Genomic DNA, 16,498 nt, shown 5'->3' with positions numbered 1-16,498 from the left:
TCCGAGCTTCGAAGTTTTATTATACAAAGGGGGACAACCAGGTTCCTAAGAGGACGGTTCTCCACCTTCGTTTCCCACTTTGTAAAATGGTGATGAAGCTACCACCTTACCTCACGGACTGTCAAGAAATTAAAATAAGATAAAGTGTGAGAAAAAATATTTTGTAAACCTTAAAGCACAATATAGGTATTAATGATTACTATTATAAATTACATGTATCTTTGTTCTTATGGCATCTGAGTTAAAAACAACATAAAACCTTAATAGGCGATAAAGGTAATCTATTAGATGTTTTTCTCTAACAGGTTGTTTGAATGCTGAGGCCTGCTCCCACACTTATAAATTATGAAAATAGAATAATTATTTCTGACATTGCTTGAGTCAGGCTAGCCAGGAAGGCCAATTACATAATTTATGGAGGACTTTTTGTAATCCTCTGCTACTCTCAAGAAAATTGTAGTTGGGATTACATATAGCAAAACCTTCTGAAATCATAAGAGGCATTGAGACACTTTTTAAAATCTCTCAAATTGGTCTGACCCGAAAAGATTTTTACAACTCCCAGGACAGTTGGCCTCTGTGCAGCCCTTAAGCAGGGAGGCGGAGGCCCTGAGGCCACACTGCCACACTGGGCCTGGAGGCAGAGCCCCTGACAGCCTGCAAATCCTCTGAAAACTCCCTCCTTTCTAAGGTCATGTTTTCCCATCTATAAAACACCCGTTTATATGTATTTAGAAGAATAAAAGCCATTTTTAGACAGTAGGGCCTGTTCTTCAGGGTTCCAATTACGTAAGTCTACAAGGATCCCCTTGAAAACAAGTGAAGGTTTTCCCTGAACCTTCTCTGGGGCAGATGCTAATGAATGCAATACTTTCATTGCTCCTGTAAGATTCACTTCAAGGCTGCTGGCAAAGGAACTTTTCTTCCATGAGCACGAATTGGTTTCCTGTATTAAAAAATGAGGAAAATCAATCCATTGATATAAAAGCCACTTTGAGCAGGCTGGTCAGGAAATACAAAAGTAGAAATTCTCATTGCATCCTCTTACTAATTGTATAGCACCCCTGTTGCAATAAACATTACCAGCTGGCTTTTTGTATTTTTTTTTCTACTATGCAATTTTAGTCTATTGAGTCCTATTAACCACAAATCATGTGAAAAGGTGTGGGAAAAATAGATTGAGAATGGCATAACAAGCATTTGCAGAATGATCAGTCCTGGTCCAAAGTGAAATTATAAGGGCAATAGATAGGCATAATGTAATAACACCAAGATACTGTTTGAAAGGGACACAAAGAACCCTTGTCTCCTGAAAGGGAAAGTGTAAACATATTTGGTTAGGTTGAACATAGATATGCTGTGTTTTGATATGACAATTGCTGTCACATAAAGAGATACTTTATGAAGTACCAAAAAAAAAATCATATTTTAAAAAACAAGCTCATAGTATTTTCTCCATTTTACTGGTTTGGGATATTGAACATCAGTCTCTGAGTTTTTTTTTTTTTTTTTTTTTTTTGAGACGGAGTGTCGCTCTGTCTCCCAGGCTGGAGTGCAGTGGCGCGATCTCGGCTCACTGCAAGCTCCGCCTCCTGGGTTCACGCCATTCTCCTGCCTCAGCCTCCCAAGTAGCTGGGACTACAGGCGCCTGCCACCTTGCCTGGCTAGTTTTTTGTATTTTTTAGTAGAGACAGGGTTTCACCGTGTTAGCCAGGATGGTCTCGATCTCCTGACCTCGTGATCCGCCCGTCTCGGCCTCCCAAAGTGCTGGGATTACAGGCTTGAGCCACCGCGCCCGGCCTCAGTCTCTGAGTTTTTAAAGAAAACAAAACAAAAAACCTGGAACAGGACTTTAAATTTTCTCTGTTCTATCCTTGTCCTTTTTATCCATAGTTTTTACCCCTAAAATAACTAAAGGCCTGATGAAAGACCCTAGAGAGTATTTTCACTGAAAGTAGAGAAACTCTTTAAGTCTGAGATGCAGCACATGAAGCAGCAGCACAGGGAAGTGAAGAAGACTGAAGGGAAAAGGAAGGACCAGTGGAGAAACCCTGGGGGCAGCCTGGGAAGGCAGACTACCCCTTGGACTTGAGCATCAGCTGAATTAGATACACGCAAATGTGAAGCTTGAAAAAAAAATTGTACAGAAACAAAAATCACACCCTTCAAATAACAAACCAAGCAACCAATCAAACGATCATTAAATTTTATCATTAAATAAGTAGCAAAAGGTAGATACTATATGGCAACCTTCTGTGTCCATGGATGCAAATGAATGAACTGTCTTTAGGCTTGAATTCCATCTGGCTACTCAACTAGAGGAATCATCTGCTCAAGAAAGACTGATACAAAGAGCCCTGTTGTCTAAGCTGCTCAGGGACACTGGGCTGATTCAGTCAGGGCCGTGCTGGTACCTGCTGCTGCTGCTCTCTGCTCAGAGGCATACAGTGAAAATCCCTTTGTTCCTTTAGACCAGTGATTCTGTTCTCATGGTGGCTCACAGGGAGGCATGGATTGCTGCAGGCTCTGCGTTGTATCACACTCTGCTTTTCCAAAGAGACGCCAGGCCTGGGCCATTTTGCGAAGTTTAGCGAGATTGGGTTTAATCTGTGGGAAGAAAGAATAACTTCAATTAGCAACATGAAAATGTAGGTAGCATATAGGCCGGGCACAGTGGCTCATGCCTGTAATCCCAGCACTCTGGGAGGCCTAGGCAGGCGGATCACAAGGTCAGGAGTTCGAGACCAGCCTGGCCAATATGGTGAAACCCTGTCTCTACTAAAAATACAAAAAAAATTAGCCGGGCGTGGTGGTGCACGCCTGTAATCCCAGCTACTCAGGAGGCTGAGGCAGGAGAATTGCTTGAACCTGGGAGATGGAGGTTGTGGTGAGCTGAGATTGCACCACTGCACTCCAGCCTGGGCAACAGAGGGAGACTCCGTCTCAAAAAAATAAAAATAAATAAAAGAAAAAAAAAAGAAAAAGAAAATGTAGGTAGCATACAAATATTTCCAAAGTCTGGTTGTTATAATCTGTTTAGATTTCTAACTTGTGGATTCAATGGAGATTATAGATGTTTTTAAGGATCAAAGGGGACTGATAACTTTAAGTCCAGATTCCAAGCTCTTCAGCAATGGAAAAAGACTTTCTTCGTATTTTTCTTTGTGAAACAAAGAGGTTTTAATGAAGTAAAATCAGCTAGTTGAGTCAGAAAACATTAGTACCTGAAAACTCCATGCAAGAAAAGATTTTATATCCCTTAGCAGGGAAAGGTTAGCAAGAGAAAAGATCTGGGGCAGGGTGTGGTGGCTCATGCCTATAGTCCAGCACTTTGGGAGGCCAAGGTGGACAGATCACCTGAGGTCGGGAGTTCGAGACCAGCCTGACCAACATGGAGAAACCCCGTCTCTACTAAAAATGTAAAATTAGCCGGGTGTGGTGGCGCATGCCTGTAATCCCAGCTACTCCAGAGGCTGAGGCAGGAGAATTGCTTGAACCCGGGAGGCGGAGGTTGCGGTGAGCCGAGATTGCACCACTGCACTCCAGCCTGGGCAACAAGAGCAAAACTCCGTCTCAAAAAACAAAAAAAAGAAAAAAAAAGATTTTGGAAAGCAGCAACAGAGACATTCCTGTTATGTTCTCCATGTTCTCCTTCATTGAAGATTATAACAAGGACAGAGGTTCTTAATTTAAGCCATTCTGTGCCTTTATTGCATTATCCACATTGTAGTTTGCAGGTTGCTGGATAATTAGGGCCAAAGCATAATGTAGAGATCCCCAAGCTTGGGTCACTGTCTGATGATCCTCAAACTATAACTCAAGATCCTTGGGGATGGCCAGGTACAGTCACAGATCACCATTTCCAACAGGTACTATCAAGAAACTGGATGCGGAGGCTCTATATTGCCAACAGTGAATTTGCTGTGCTTCTACCAACTTTCAGTAGCTTTAGGAAGAACTGCAAATTATCAAACCTAGGGCCAGCAGGCAATAGATATTCAGGATACATAAGTCTGTACATGTGTTAAGTTTTAAAATACAAAGCCCTTATGTAGGTGACCTGACAGTTCAGTCTAAGCTCCATTTTGGATTTGAGCTGGAAAATGAAATTGGTGAGGCTTTATGTGAAACTTCCAATGCAGATTTTGCAAAACTCTCCTATTTTGGAAAGGATTAAGACAGATTACAGTTGCGTAGTAAAAGCCAGAAAAGAAAGAGAAGATAAACTTTGCTCCCTCCTGCTCCTGTTAGTCATTAACGTACCTGTTTTTCCTGCTCCAAGTGGTCTATGTCAGCTAATGGCAGCATAGAAGGTCTCCCGTGAGCACACTGGAATGGCAGCTGGCATGAGGACAGAGTTTCAATAAGGCGGCAACTTTCCTGTAAGCTCAGGCCATCATTAAACTTAATGGCCCCTAAATGAAAGAGAGAAACAAGAAGGTTATAGTGTGTATAGTGGGAAACCAATGCTGACCTTGGGTCACTGCCAAATATCTGGAAAAAGTAACATGTTTCTTAGGCTTCTTTAATGAGGCTTTAATCCTGCTTGAAATTGGTGCTTATAGGCTGGGCACGGTGTCTCATGCCTGTAATCCCAGCACTTTGGGAGCCTGAGGCAGGCAGATCACGAGGTCGGGAGTTCAAGACCAGACTGGCCAATATGGTGAAATCCCGCCTCTACTAAAAATACAGAAATTAGCCGGGCGTGGTGGCACGCGCCTGTAGTCCCAGCTACTTGGGAGGCTGAGGCAGAAGAATCGCTTGAATCCAGGAGGCGGGGGTTGCAGTGGGCCGAGATCATGCCACTGCATTCCAGCCTGGGCAACAGAACAAGACTCCGTTCTCAAAAAAAAATAATAATAATAAAAAAGAAAGAAAGAAAGAAATTGGTGCTTATGACCATGGATGAAACTAAGGCTTCAGGACTGACCTGTCTCTCAGCTTTTTCTTACGGAGTATTTGTCTTTCTAATCTCTGTAGGAGGCATTCCTTAACTTGTTAGGGTCTTCCTTTCAGAGTGTTTCTCCAAGAGGCAAGAGCAGTATTTTTGCCTACTCTTTATGGGTTTGTGAAGTTGGGGTTATCTTTTTCCATGGATCATCCAATAGCAATCTCTGATTGTTTCCTTACAATGTTCATTTTATTTGCTGCTTTTTTTCTAATTTCCATAATAATCTTCCTAAACTCTCATATTGTTATAACCTGCCTTTATGCATAATTTACCCAGTCAACAAATATTTATTAAGTATACACTTTGTATTGGGAGCTTTGTCAGGCAGTTAATGAGACAGATAATTTCCGTCCTCATGGCGCTTATGGTCTAATAGGGGAGACAAACATGAAGCAGATACTTACACAATAATTTAGATGATAAATATAGGTGCTATAAAATACAGGATATGAATATATAATAGGAAGACAAAACCCAGTTGAGGAGTTTAAGGAAGGCTTTCCTGGCAAAGTAGTATTCAGGCTGAGACTTTAGGTTAAGAAAGACATGGCTAATTGAAGGAGGAGGGAAAAGTGTTTCAGGTAGAGGAAAAGGCCAGTGCAGAGGCCCCGAAGCTGATAGATGTTTAGCACACAGGAAGTAGAAGACCAAAACAGCAGGCCAGGATGTAAAGAACAAGGTAGAGAGTGATATGACATGACACTGGAGAGGCAGGCAGGGGCCAAATCATGAAGACCCTTGTGGGCCACAGTAAAAAATCACATTTCTATCCCAAGAGCAATGGGTCGTCACTGACACATTTTAGTTGGAATAACAACATGCTCAGAGGGATGTTTCAAAAAGATTCCTCTGGGTGCCGAGAGAAGAGTGGCTTGAAAGGGAGCCAGAGTGAACGTGAGGAACTAAGTGAGAGAACTAAACAGTGGCAAAAATGAGGGAGGGGCCAGACAGCCTGAATCAGACGGACTGAAGATACATTTTGAAGGTGGCAATGATGACATTTGGTGATGGAGGAGTATGAATCTGTTCTCACCCTGCTAGGAAGAAATGCCCAAGACTGGGTCATTTACAAAGGAAAGACCATTTCAATGACTCACAGTTCTGCGCGGCTGGGGAGGCCTCAGAAAACTTATAATTATGGCAGAAGGCGAAGGAGAAGCAGGCACCTTCCTAACAGGGTCTCACCCAGCTCCCTCTTTTCTATATTGTATCATATTATCCTGCTCAAGAACCCTCAATGGTGTTCGCTTTGGCAGCACATATAATAAAATTTGAGTAATACAGGATTAGCATGGTCCCTGCACAAGGATGACATGTAAATTCACGAAATATTCCGTCTTTTTTATTATTATTATTATTATTATTATTTTGAGATGGAGTCTCACTCTGTCACCCAGGCTGGAGTGCAGTGGCACGATCTTGGCTCACTGCAACCTCCGTCTCCTGGTTTCAAGTGATTCTCCTGCCTTAACCTCCTAAGTAGCTGGGATTACAGGCATGTGCCACCATGCCCGGCTAATTTTTGTGTTTTTAGTAGAGATGGGGTTTCACCATGTTGGCCAGGCTGGTCTCGAACTCCTGACCTCAGGTGATCCATCCGCCTCAGTCTCCCAACGTGCTGGGATTACAGGCGTGAGCCACCGCACATGGGTGCATTCCATCTTTTTACAAAAACCCTAGAAGAAAACCTCAGAAATACCATTCTGGACATAGGCCTTGGCAAAGATTTCCTGATAAAGACTCTAGAAGCAACTGCAACAAAACGAAAATTGACCAGTGAGACTTAATTAAAGAGCTTCTCCACAGCAAAAGAAACTATCAACAGAATAAATGGACAACTTACAGAATGGGAGAAAATATTTGCAAATTGCATCCAACAGAGGTCTAATATCCAGAATCTATAAGGAACTTAAATAAATTAACAAGCAAAAATTTTAAAACCCTATTAAAAAATGGGCAAAGGACATGAACACACATTTCTCAAAAGAAGACATACACATGGCCAACAAGCATATGAAAAATGTTCAACGTCACTATCCTAAGTGAATTAGAAAACCAAATACTGCATGTTCTTACTTACAAGTGGGAGCTAAACATTGAATACACATAGAAACAAAGAAGGGATAACAGACACCTGGGCCTACTTGAGGGTGGAGGGTGGGAGGTGGGTGAGGATCGAAAAACTACCTATTGGGTACTATGCTCATTACCTAGGTAACAAAATAATCTGTACACCATACCCCTGTGACATGGAATTCACCCATGTTACAAAGTGCACATGTACCCCCTAAAGCGAAAATAAAAGTTGGAAAGAAAAGAAAAGAACCCTTGCTAATTCCAATGCCTTCTGTATCAAATCCAAAGGTTTTGCTGTGACCTTCTAGGTTTCTGTTCTCTTACCTGCCTAGTTTCTTGATACTCTTTGCTGCTTCTCACATAGCTAATTTGTTTCTGTTCTGCGTCTCTGCACAGGCTGTTTACTCTCCCTGTAGTGAGCTCCCCCTTCCATGCTATGAACCCATGTCCCCCAGCTCATTCAAAATTCAACTCAAAATGAATCTCCTCTAGGAGTTATTCCTCCATTCATATAGGTCAGGCAGCACTACAGTCAAATTTGTGTGTTGGGATTTTGTTTTTGTAAAAGTGATTTTTTAAAATGTACATTCCAGTTTCTTGATCTAAATTGTATTCTCCAAGAGTTAAGTAGTAAATGTGCCCTCTGCCTCTTTTGTAATCCCGGCAGCCCTGCCAGGGCTCTGCATGCAGAGGCGTTTGATCACTGCTATGTTGAAGGGCTTACCATGGCAGGCTTGGGATGCCAACACCTTCTGGACAGTCAGTGGCAATGTCCCTTGGATGCCTCCTGTGGTCTGGAGCAGCTAATGCATAAACACATTATTAACAGGAAAAGGAAATGGAACAACAAAGCCTTTTATGTGTGATGCTTCTGTGTGAAACCCCGAAATAAAGGAAAAGCTTACCTCCACTTGTTCTCGGATAAATTCCTACAAAGCAAAACGAAAATAGGCTTTAATCTACCGTTATGTTTTTTTTTTTTTTTTTTGAGGCGGAGTCTTCACTCTGTCGCCCAGGCTGGAGTGCAGTGGCACCATCTCAGCTCACTGCAAGCTCCGCCTCCCGGGTTCGCGCCATTCTCCTGCCTCAGCCTCCGGAGTAGCTGGGACTACAGGCGCCCGCCACCGCGCCCGGCTAATTTTTTGTATTTTAGTAGAGACGGTGTTTCACCGTGTTAGCCAGGATGGTCTCGATCTACTGACCTCGTGATCCGCCCGCCTCGGCCTCCCAAAGTGCAGGGATTACAGGCGTGAGCCACCGCGCCCGGCCTCTACCGTTATGTTTTACTTGCCCTTTGATAGTTTACAAAATATCTCAATTTTCTTCTTTAAATCATGCCTCCTGAAGGAAAGAGTTCCAGCAATACTGCACTTGGGGATAAACTTATTTGTTGTAAGGCACTTTGAATGTGAAAAAACCAAGCAACTGAACAGAACTCTTATTGAACGCAGAATATACTTAGCTACTGAGACTTCCTCCAGAGATAGCTTCTCAACCAATGAGGTTACGTAGCTGGTGAGAGTAGTCTTGATGATTCAACCAGTTCAAAACATCAGGAAGGCTTCTCACTAAAAGGCGGTCTGTTTGTGTGTGTAATCTTAGCCAGAACAAGTGTAATATTACACACAAACTGAGAATACATACACAACAACCATCAACACAACCACTGCTCAGTATAACACTTGCTTAAATATCATAAACATAAGTAAACAGTCACTTCAGTTCCCACGGGCTTTCTGGGGACAATTCCCTTCAGGTCAGAAAGTTTATTTTCTGAGGCCCTTTGTTGAGAAATTTCTCCTCCCTTGTATGTCTCTGTCCCTGGGGTAACCTTTTCAATAGTTACATCCCTGTGGATATTAATATTTACAAAAGAACTTTAAAGAAATTTAAAGCAGACACTATTTCATGCTACCAATTTGTTTAACCTCTGGAGGTAAAAAGAAAAAAAACCTGTTGCACATTTAATGATTTCTTTATAAGAAAATCATTTCTTTACTCCTGGAAAAGGCTATGTGTAAATCTGCCTCCTAAGATTACAACATGGTACATTTTCTTTTAAAACCAGACTCAGGAAATTCTCTTCCCTCCTTCATCTATACTCTAGTCTGCCATGCCTATAAATGAGCACAGTTACCAAGAGCTAGGTAGTAGATACTATACTACATATAATTTAAAAATCACATGTTTTCCCAAACGAACCTAAACAGAAAGATGGTCTCATAAGACTCAATCCACTAACAAAGCTTACTGTGGATGGAGAGCAAACCTAACTGCTCTGCTGTTCTCTCTGGTGTTTGTATATCTGGGATGGTAAAACATCTGTTTGTAAGCCTAGTGAAGGGGTGATGGGTCTCATCTCAGTCCATTTTATATTCCAATGGTCTGTTTAATGCTGGATAATTTAATATTTTTATTTTTATTTATTTAGTTAGTTAGTTACTTATTTTGAGATGGAGTTTCGCTCTTGTTGCCCAGGCTGGAGTGCAATGGCACCATCTTGGCTCACTGCAAACTCTGCCTTCTGGGTTCAACCTCCACCTTCTGGGTTCAAGTGATTTTCCTGCCTCAGCCTCCTGAGTAGCTGGGATTACAGGCATGCACCACCACGCCTGGCTAATTTTGTATTTTTAGTAGAGACAGGGTTTCTCCATGTTGGTCAGGCTGGTCTCAAAACTCCCAACCTCAGATAATCTGCCTGCCTCGGCCTCCCAAAGTGCTGGGATTACAGTCGTGAGCCATTGTGCCCGGCCTTATTTATTTATTTTAATTTTTTGAGACAGAGTCTCATTGTTGCCCAGGCTGGAGTGCAATGGCGCGATCTCGGCTCACTGCAGCCTCTACCTCCTCATCAGGCTAGAAGATAGAGCTGTATAGAAGGATGTATTAATGATCTTTCAACTGCTAGGATTCAAGTAGCTACCTCCTCAAAACACCAAAACTATTCCAGCTTCTTCCAGAATCACACAAAAATCTCTCCTGATCTGCCTGACATGGCATAATCAAGATTTTCTGAAACCAGAGGTTTGTTTGCATTTGAAGTAAACTCCTTAACAGGAGTCTTTGAAGTTCCTTTAGGAAAAGTTTTTCTTATAATTTTCTGGTTACATATTTAGAGATTGAATTACAATAAAAGACTCTAACAGATCCTATCTTTTGGATTTAGGACAATTTGGAGCAGGGGTCTTAGAGAAAGTATGTCTGTGGAGAGGAAAGAGCTTTGCTGGAAGCAGAGCAAAGTCTGATACAAAGGCGATTCTGGAAAGTGCAAAGCCAAGATGATCCAAGAGCTGACTGACAGCTGCTCTTCCTCTTGAATGTTTCACCCTTGGCCTGCAAATGTGCTTAGGTCTTTTTTGTCTTAAAGCAAACAAACACCCTTCCTCAGCCTTGAATCCCACCCCACACTTCCCAACCACCTCTAACCTTTAGCTCTCACCCCATCTTTTTCTGTGTGTAGCCAAAGTTCTTGAAAGAGTAGTCTACTTAGCTTCACTTCCTCCCGCTTCATATGCTCCTGACTCACTGCACTCTTATCTTCTGCCCTACCTCATCCCCAGGAAATGATTCCACAAGACAACTAATGTCCACATGACAGCCAAGTCCAACGTTTCAGGCTCTACTTCATAGCCATTATTGGCCATTCCCTCCTTGCTTAAAACTTTCCTTAGTTTTGGCAATATTACTTTTTCCTGGTTTTCCTCCTCCCTCTCTAACCAAGTATTTTCAGCCATCCTTAGAATTTCCTTTTTTCAGCAGAGCTTTCCAGACCTTTGCCAAAGCATATGCACCCTGGATGCTGATGTTCCACAGGCTCCACCCTTTTCTCTCTTCCTTTTCACTCTCCATATTCTCCCTGGACAACCTCGCCTCCTCAAGGCCCTCCTCCAGCTTCTGATACTATCAAAATATATACACTATTAACTCTCAGATAGATATTATGTACAGCCCAGATTTCTTTTCCAAGCACCAGATCTTTTAAGTCTGCCTATCCGCTGGGCATTCCACCTGAAGGCACATTCACTGTGTCTAAACCCAGCTTCACGATGGAACTCCTAGGCAGGTTTGTTCCTCCTCATCTGTGCCCCTTCTCTGTCAATGGCACCACCATCCTTCCAGCCACCCATGCTACAACCCTCAGAATCACCGTTGCTTTTGTTTTCTCCTTTATTCTTTCACATTCGATTGCTCACCAGGTCCTCTTGCTTCCGCCTCCCAAATTCTGTCTCAAATATGTCACTCCTGTCTACTCCCTCTGCTACTGACTCAGTCCAATCCTCATCTTCTCTTACCCGCATGACTGCAATAACCCTTCAGCTGCTCTCTCTGACTCAAATCTTCCCACATCAATCTATCCCCCAATTTATTTACTACATCTATCTTCTAATCTTAGATATTACTATTTTAGATATTAGTACAGCACTTCAGACTTCTAGACAATGTGGCTGTGGATTTGCCTGTGCTCCAAATAAAGAGAGCTAGGGATAAAGGAGTAGGAACACTAATGAAAAAAGCAGGACACGATGAAAAAGGAAGAGTGAGATTTGGGGGGAAAAAACCCACAACTTCTGAAAATAAAAAATATAGTCATTGAAATTAAAAATTTAGTCACTGAAATAAAAAACTCAGTGGATAAGCTAAACACATAATTAAACACAAGATGAAGAGATCCTTTAGTTCACCGGAACATAAGAGGAGATTTTGCAGAATGTATCACAGAGAGAGAAAGCAATGGGAAATATGGAAGAGATTTGAAGAGGCACAGAGAGTAGAAAGATAAGGCCCAGTAGATCTGACAAAATTTCCAAGACAGAGAATGGGAAATAAAGGTTTGAGGTGATAATGACTGCATACTTTCCAAGTTGAAGAAGCACAGCAAATCTCCAGAAGGAAATGAAAATAAATCCATACAAAGATATTTCACAGGGAAATTGCAGAACACCAAAGACAAAGTGAACATTGCAAGAGCAACCAGAGGGAAAATCAGATTACCTATAGAGTAATAATTGGATTGACAAAGGACTTCAATGGCTAAAACAGAAAGTCAGGCTGGGTGTGGTGGCTCACACCTGTAATCCCAGCACTTTGGGAGGCCACGGTAGGCGGATCACCTGAGGTCAGGAGTTCGAGACCAGCCTGGACAACATGGTGAAACCCCATCTCTACTAAAGATACAAAAATTAGCCAGGCGTGGTGGTGGGCACCTGTAATCCCAGCTACTTGGCAGGCTTAGGCAGGAGAATCACTTGAACCTGGGAGGTGGAGGTTGCAATGAGCTGAGATCATCCCACTGCACTCCAGCCTGGGCAACAGAGTGAGACTCTGTCTCAAAATAAATAAATAAATAAATAAAATAAAATAAAATAAATAAAATAGAAAGTCAAAAGTAGTGAAATATTTTCAAAATGTGGGGGGGATAACTGGCAATGTGAAATTCTGCTTTTAGCTAGATAATCATGCAAGTATGAAGGGAAAATAAAGAAACTTTAAAAGACAGCTTATCATTCATGGACTTTTTTTTTTGAGACAGTTTCACTCTTGTCACCCAGGTTGGAGTGTAATGGCGTGATCCCAGCTCACTGCAACCTCTACCTCCCGGGTTCAAGTGATTCTCCTGCCTCAGCCTCCTGAGTAGCTGGAATTACAAGCACCCGCCACCACGCCCAGCTAATTTTTGTGTTTTTGGTAGAGACAGCATTTCAGCACGTTGGCCAGGCTGGTCTCAAACTCCTGACCTCAGATGATCTTCCTGCCTCAGCCTCCCAAAGTGCTGGGTTACAGGCATGAGCTACCATGTCTGGTCCATGGACTCTTACTAAAATAACTTCTATTTATTTTTATATTTTTGTATTTTTTGTCTCAAGATCTGTTTGTGTATAAAAGATCTTTTAAGAGATTTACTTCAGTAAAAAAAAACAAAAAAAAAAACCCCAAAAAAAACAGAACATAAAAGAACACAGAATAAGTAGGATGCAAGAGGCAATGGTGAACAAAGACTCTGGTGAACACTTTGTTTAATCTAAATAAAGATTGACTATAAAATGACCACCAGGGGATTAAAAACAAGGTGGAATTAAAGTACTAGACAGCAACATGGAAGATGGGAGGAGATGAACGGTTTATAAGATTTTGGTACAGTTAGAAGAGGATAGAGAAATGAATTACTTTTAAACTGTGATAAGTATGCATGTTAAAAGTTAAGGCTAATCTCTAAAAGGATATAAATGGAATATATAACTTCTAAACCAGTAGAGAAAAAAAAAAAAAAAGAGAAATAAAGAAAACTATAATAGAAAACAGGAAAGGAGAGGAAAAAGACAATAAAAACAAAATAAATGATATTTGCCATAAAAGAAACATATAAGTAATCAAAGTAAAAAGTAATAGTCCTCTCTAATACCTCCAATGCCACATCCAGCAGTAGCTTTCCAAACCTTTACCAAAACGTATATGTAAAGTAATCATATTTGGAAAGGAATCTAAAACGGACCTTACTCTCCTGCTTAAAATTCTTCACTGGCTGCCTATAGGATAAAATGCAAACTACTTAGTAGAATATGCTAAATTATTTTATGATTTGACCTTGACAACCCATCTAGCCAACTCCCATCCAGTCAAAGATCCAAGTATAACTTCTGATTTCCCCCCAGTTTTTTTTTTTTTTTTTTTTTGAGATGAGTCTCACTCTGTCACCCAGGCTGGAGTGCAGTGGAGCAATCTTCGATCACTGCAACCTCTGCCTCCCAGGTTCAAGCAATTCTCATGCCTCAGCCACCCGAGTAGCTGGGATTACAGACACATACCACCATGCCTGGCTAAGTTTTTGTATTTTTAGTAGAGACAGGACCTCATCATGAGGTCAGGCTGGTCTCGAACTCCTGACCTCAAATGATCTGCCCGCCTTGGCCTCCCAAAATGCTGGGAGCATTACAGGCATGAGCCACTGCACCTGGCCTGATTTCCCCAAATCTTAACTACCAATAGCTTACCGTTGACCAGAAGTGTTACCAATAACATAAACAGTCAACTAACACATATTTTGTGTGTTGTATATATTACACACTGTATTCTTACAATAAGGTAAGCTAGAGGAAAGAAAATGTTGGCCAGGCATGGTGGCTTATGCCAGTAATCCCAGCACTTTGGGAGGCCAAGGCAGGTGGATCATTTGAGGTCAGGAGTTCAAGACCAACTTGGCCAACATGGTGAGACCCCATCTCTACTAAAAATACAAAAATTAGCTGGGGCGTGGTGGTGTGCACCTGTAATCTCAGCTACTTGAGAGGCTGAGGTAGGAGAATCACTTGAACCCAGGAGGTGGAAGTTGCAGTGAGCTGAGATTGTGCCACTGCACTCCAGCCTGGGCATCGCAAAAAAAAAAAAAAAAAAAAAAAAAAAAAAAAAAGTTAAGAAAATCGTAAGAATTTATTATTCATTAAGTGGAAATGAATCATCATAAAGGTCTTCACCCTCATCATTTTCACACTGAGTAGGCTGAGGAGGAGGAAGAAGAGCAAGGAGGAAGAGACAGCAAGGTCTTGCTGTCTCAGGAGTGGCAGAGGTGGAAGAAAATCTGCATATAAGTGTACCTGTGCAGTTCAGACCCAAGTTGTCCAAAGGTTAACTGTAGATCTTAATTTGAGCTATATCTATTATAGTTCCCTAAACATAGGATGTGCCTCAAGTCTCTGATATGTATTCCTCTGTCTAGAATGCCCTTCTGCCCTCTTCTGTACTCAGCAGTTTCCCACTCTTCTTTTTTTCTTTTCTTTTTTTTTTGACACAGAGTTTCACTCTCGTTGCCCAGGCTGGAGTACAATGGCACAATCTTGGCTCACCACAACCTCTGCCTCCCGGGTTCAAGCCATTCTCCTGCCTCAGCCTCCTGAGTAGCTGGGATTATAGGCATGCACCACCACGCCTGGCTAATTTTCTATTTTTAGTAGAGATGGGGTTTCTCCATGTTTGTCAGGCTGGTCTTGAACTCCCAGCCTCAGGTGATCCACCCGCCATGGCCTCCCAAAGTGCTGGGATTACAGGTGTGAGCCACGGCGCCCGGCCTAGTTTCCCACTATTCTATAAGACTTTTCTGGCTGTGTGCAGTGGCTCATGCCTGTAACGCCAGGGGTTTGGGAAGGCAATGCAGGAGGATTGCTTGAGGCCAGAAGTTCAGGACCAGCCTGTGCAACATAGTGAGACCCCCATCTCTACAAAAAAAAAAAAGGAAAAAATTAGCCAGGCATGGTGGTGTGTGCCTTTAGTCCGAGTTACTTGGGAGGCTGAGGCAGGAAGATCGCTTGTGCCCAGGAGATCAGTGAGCCAAGACTGCACCATTGCACTCCAGCCTGGGCAACAGAGTGAGGTCTGGTCTTTCAAAAGTAAAAACTTCTCTTAAGAAAACAGCTTTTCTGTGACAGTTTCATTGACTCCACCTCCCCAGGCACAGAAGTCGTTCTATATTTCCATAACACTTCTGAAAAACTATCTTGGTGCATTCTAGACTCTTAGTTTTCATGACCGTTATCATATTGGGAAGAAAGCAAAACACATACCTCTGCTAGCCAAAGTTCACTGACTATAATTCTTTAAACACCCTTCTTACTTATTCTGAGCTAATTCATCTCTGAATTTCTAGCTCCTGGCACACAGCAGGTAAATACCATGAATGCTGGTTGAAGAAAAGATGAATTCAGAGAATCTACAGACAAAATATGAGGTTACCATCACTCAGCAATTTCCTTAACATCTGCAGCTGTGTCTTACCTCGACGATACTCTTGGTCACAGTAGATCTTCCTCTCCGAAGTTCATTGGCTTCTCTTTCCACAAAACAGAGTGGTACTTTTCCCACAAGTACCAGAGAATCACTAGTGTCTGGAAATACAAGTTCAAGGCCCAGATCTTCCAGATTTTTGTGGTAACACCTAAAGAGATAACCTCAAATGTAAAAAAAAAAAAAAAAAAAAAAAAAAAGAAGGGCTACTTCATTTGCACTTCAGTGCTGGTTCCAAATACTACTTGATAGTTTTTCAAAAGCTGCCACAGGGCTTAACAATTGTATTGTTATTCTCACACTTATGTGTGTGTTTGGGATTTTTTATTATCAAATTTCCTTTCTGAATTATAGTAATCTTTACTGTTTTTCTCTTTTCCATTGAGAATCAATCTTTGTCTACGTCTTGTTTCTAAGTGTGTTTTCTTCATTGAGGAACTGCTAACTTCTGGCTGCTGGCACTTAACGGAGTCTGGCACGAAGAAAAGGTCTGAGAGTGACTTGAATCAACATGAAAGCAGGGAGGTAATTAATGCCCAAGGAACTGAGAAGTCCTGACTAACGGGATCTAAGTAAATATATCTGCCTCTACTATAAATTATGTCACAGGGAAAAAAGATTTACTGGCAGTATCATATTCCCAAACTTGAAACATATTGGGAGAAAATTCTCTTTTTCATTTTCAATAATTTGTGCTGC

General features: G+C 41.8%; 1 protein-coding gene and 1 non-coding gene across 10 annotated transcripts in view; one reads left to right on the top strand and one right to left on the bottom strand.

Moving 5' to 3' along the window:
• Positions 1 to 2,189: 2,189 nt before the first annotated feature.
• MLH3 (mutL homolog 3) overlaps positions 2,190 to 16,498 on the bottom strand; it is a 35,198-nt gene continuing 20,889 nt past the window's right edge. For 8 of the 9 annotated variants that reach the window (XM_050798651.1, XM_050798653.1, XM_050798652.1 and 5 more), the window contains 5 exons: positions 15,791 to 15,950; positions 7,933 to 7,956; positions 7,752 to 7,830; positions 4,264 to 4,415; positions 2,190 to 2,607 (listed from right to left, as the gene is read on the bottom strand). In XM_050798651.1, coding sequence (XP_050654608.1) covers positions 2,488 to 2,607; positions 4,264 to 4,415; positions 7,752 to 7,830; positions 7,933 to 7,956; positions 15,791 to 15,950 — 535 coding nt within the window. In that variant the 3' untranslated portion in view covers positions 2,190 to 2,487. Of the gene's footprint in view, positions 2,608 to 4,263; positions 4,416 to 7,751; positions 7,831 to 7,932; positions 7,957 to 15,790; positions 15,964 to 16,498 lie in introns of those variants that run through there. The other variant, XM_050798658.1, reaches the window with a different exon arrangement.
• LOC126960179 (U6 spliceosomal RNA) lies at positions 6,192 to 6,294 on the top strand. The gene has a single exon (XR_007727767.1). It is a non-coding gene; the product is annotated as a U6 spliceosomal RNA (small nuclear RNA).

This window comes from Macaca thibetana, chromosome 7, assembly GCF_024542745.1.
Source record: "Macaca thibetana thibetana isolate TM-01 chromosome 7, ASM2454274v1, whole genome shotgun sequence".
Lineage (NCBI taxonomy): Eukaryota > Metazoa > Chordata > Mammalia > Primates > Cercopithecidae > Macaca > Macaca thibetana.
Note: the sequence above shows the minus strand (reverse complement) of the source record. Positions and strands in the feature narration are given on the sequence as shown.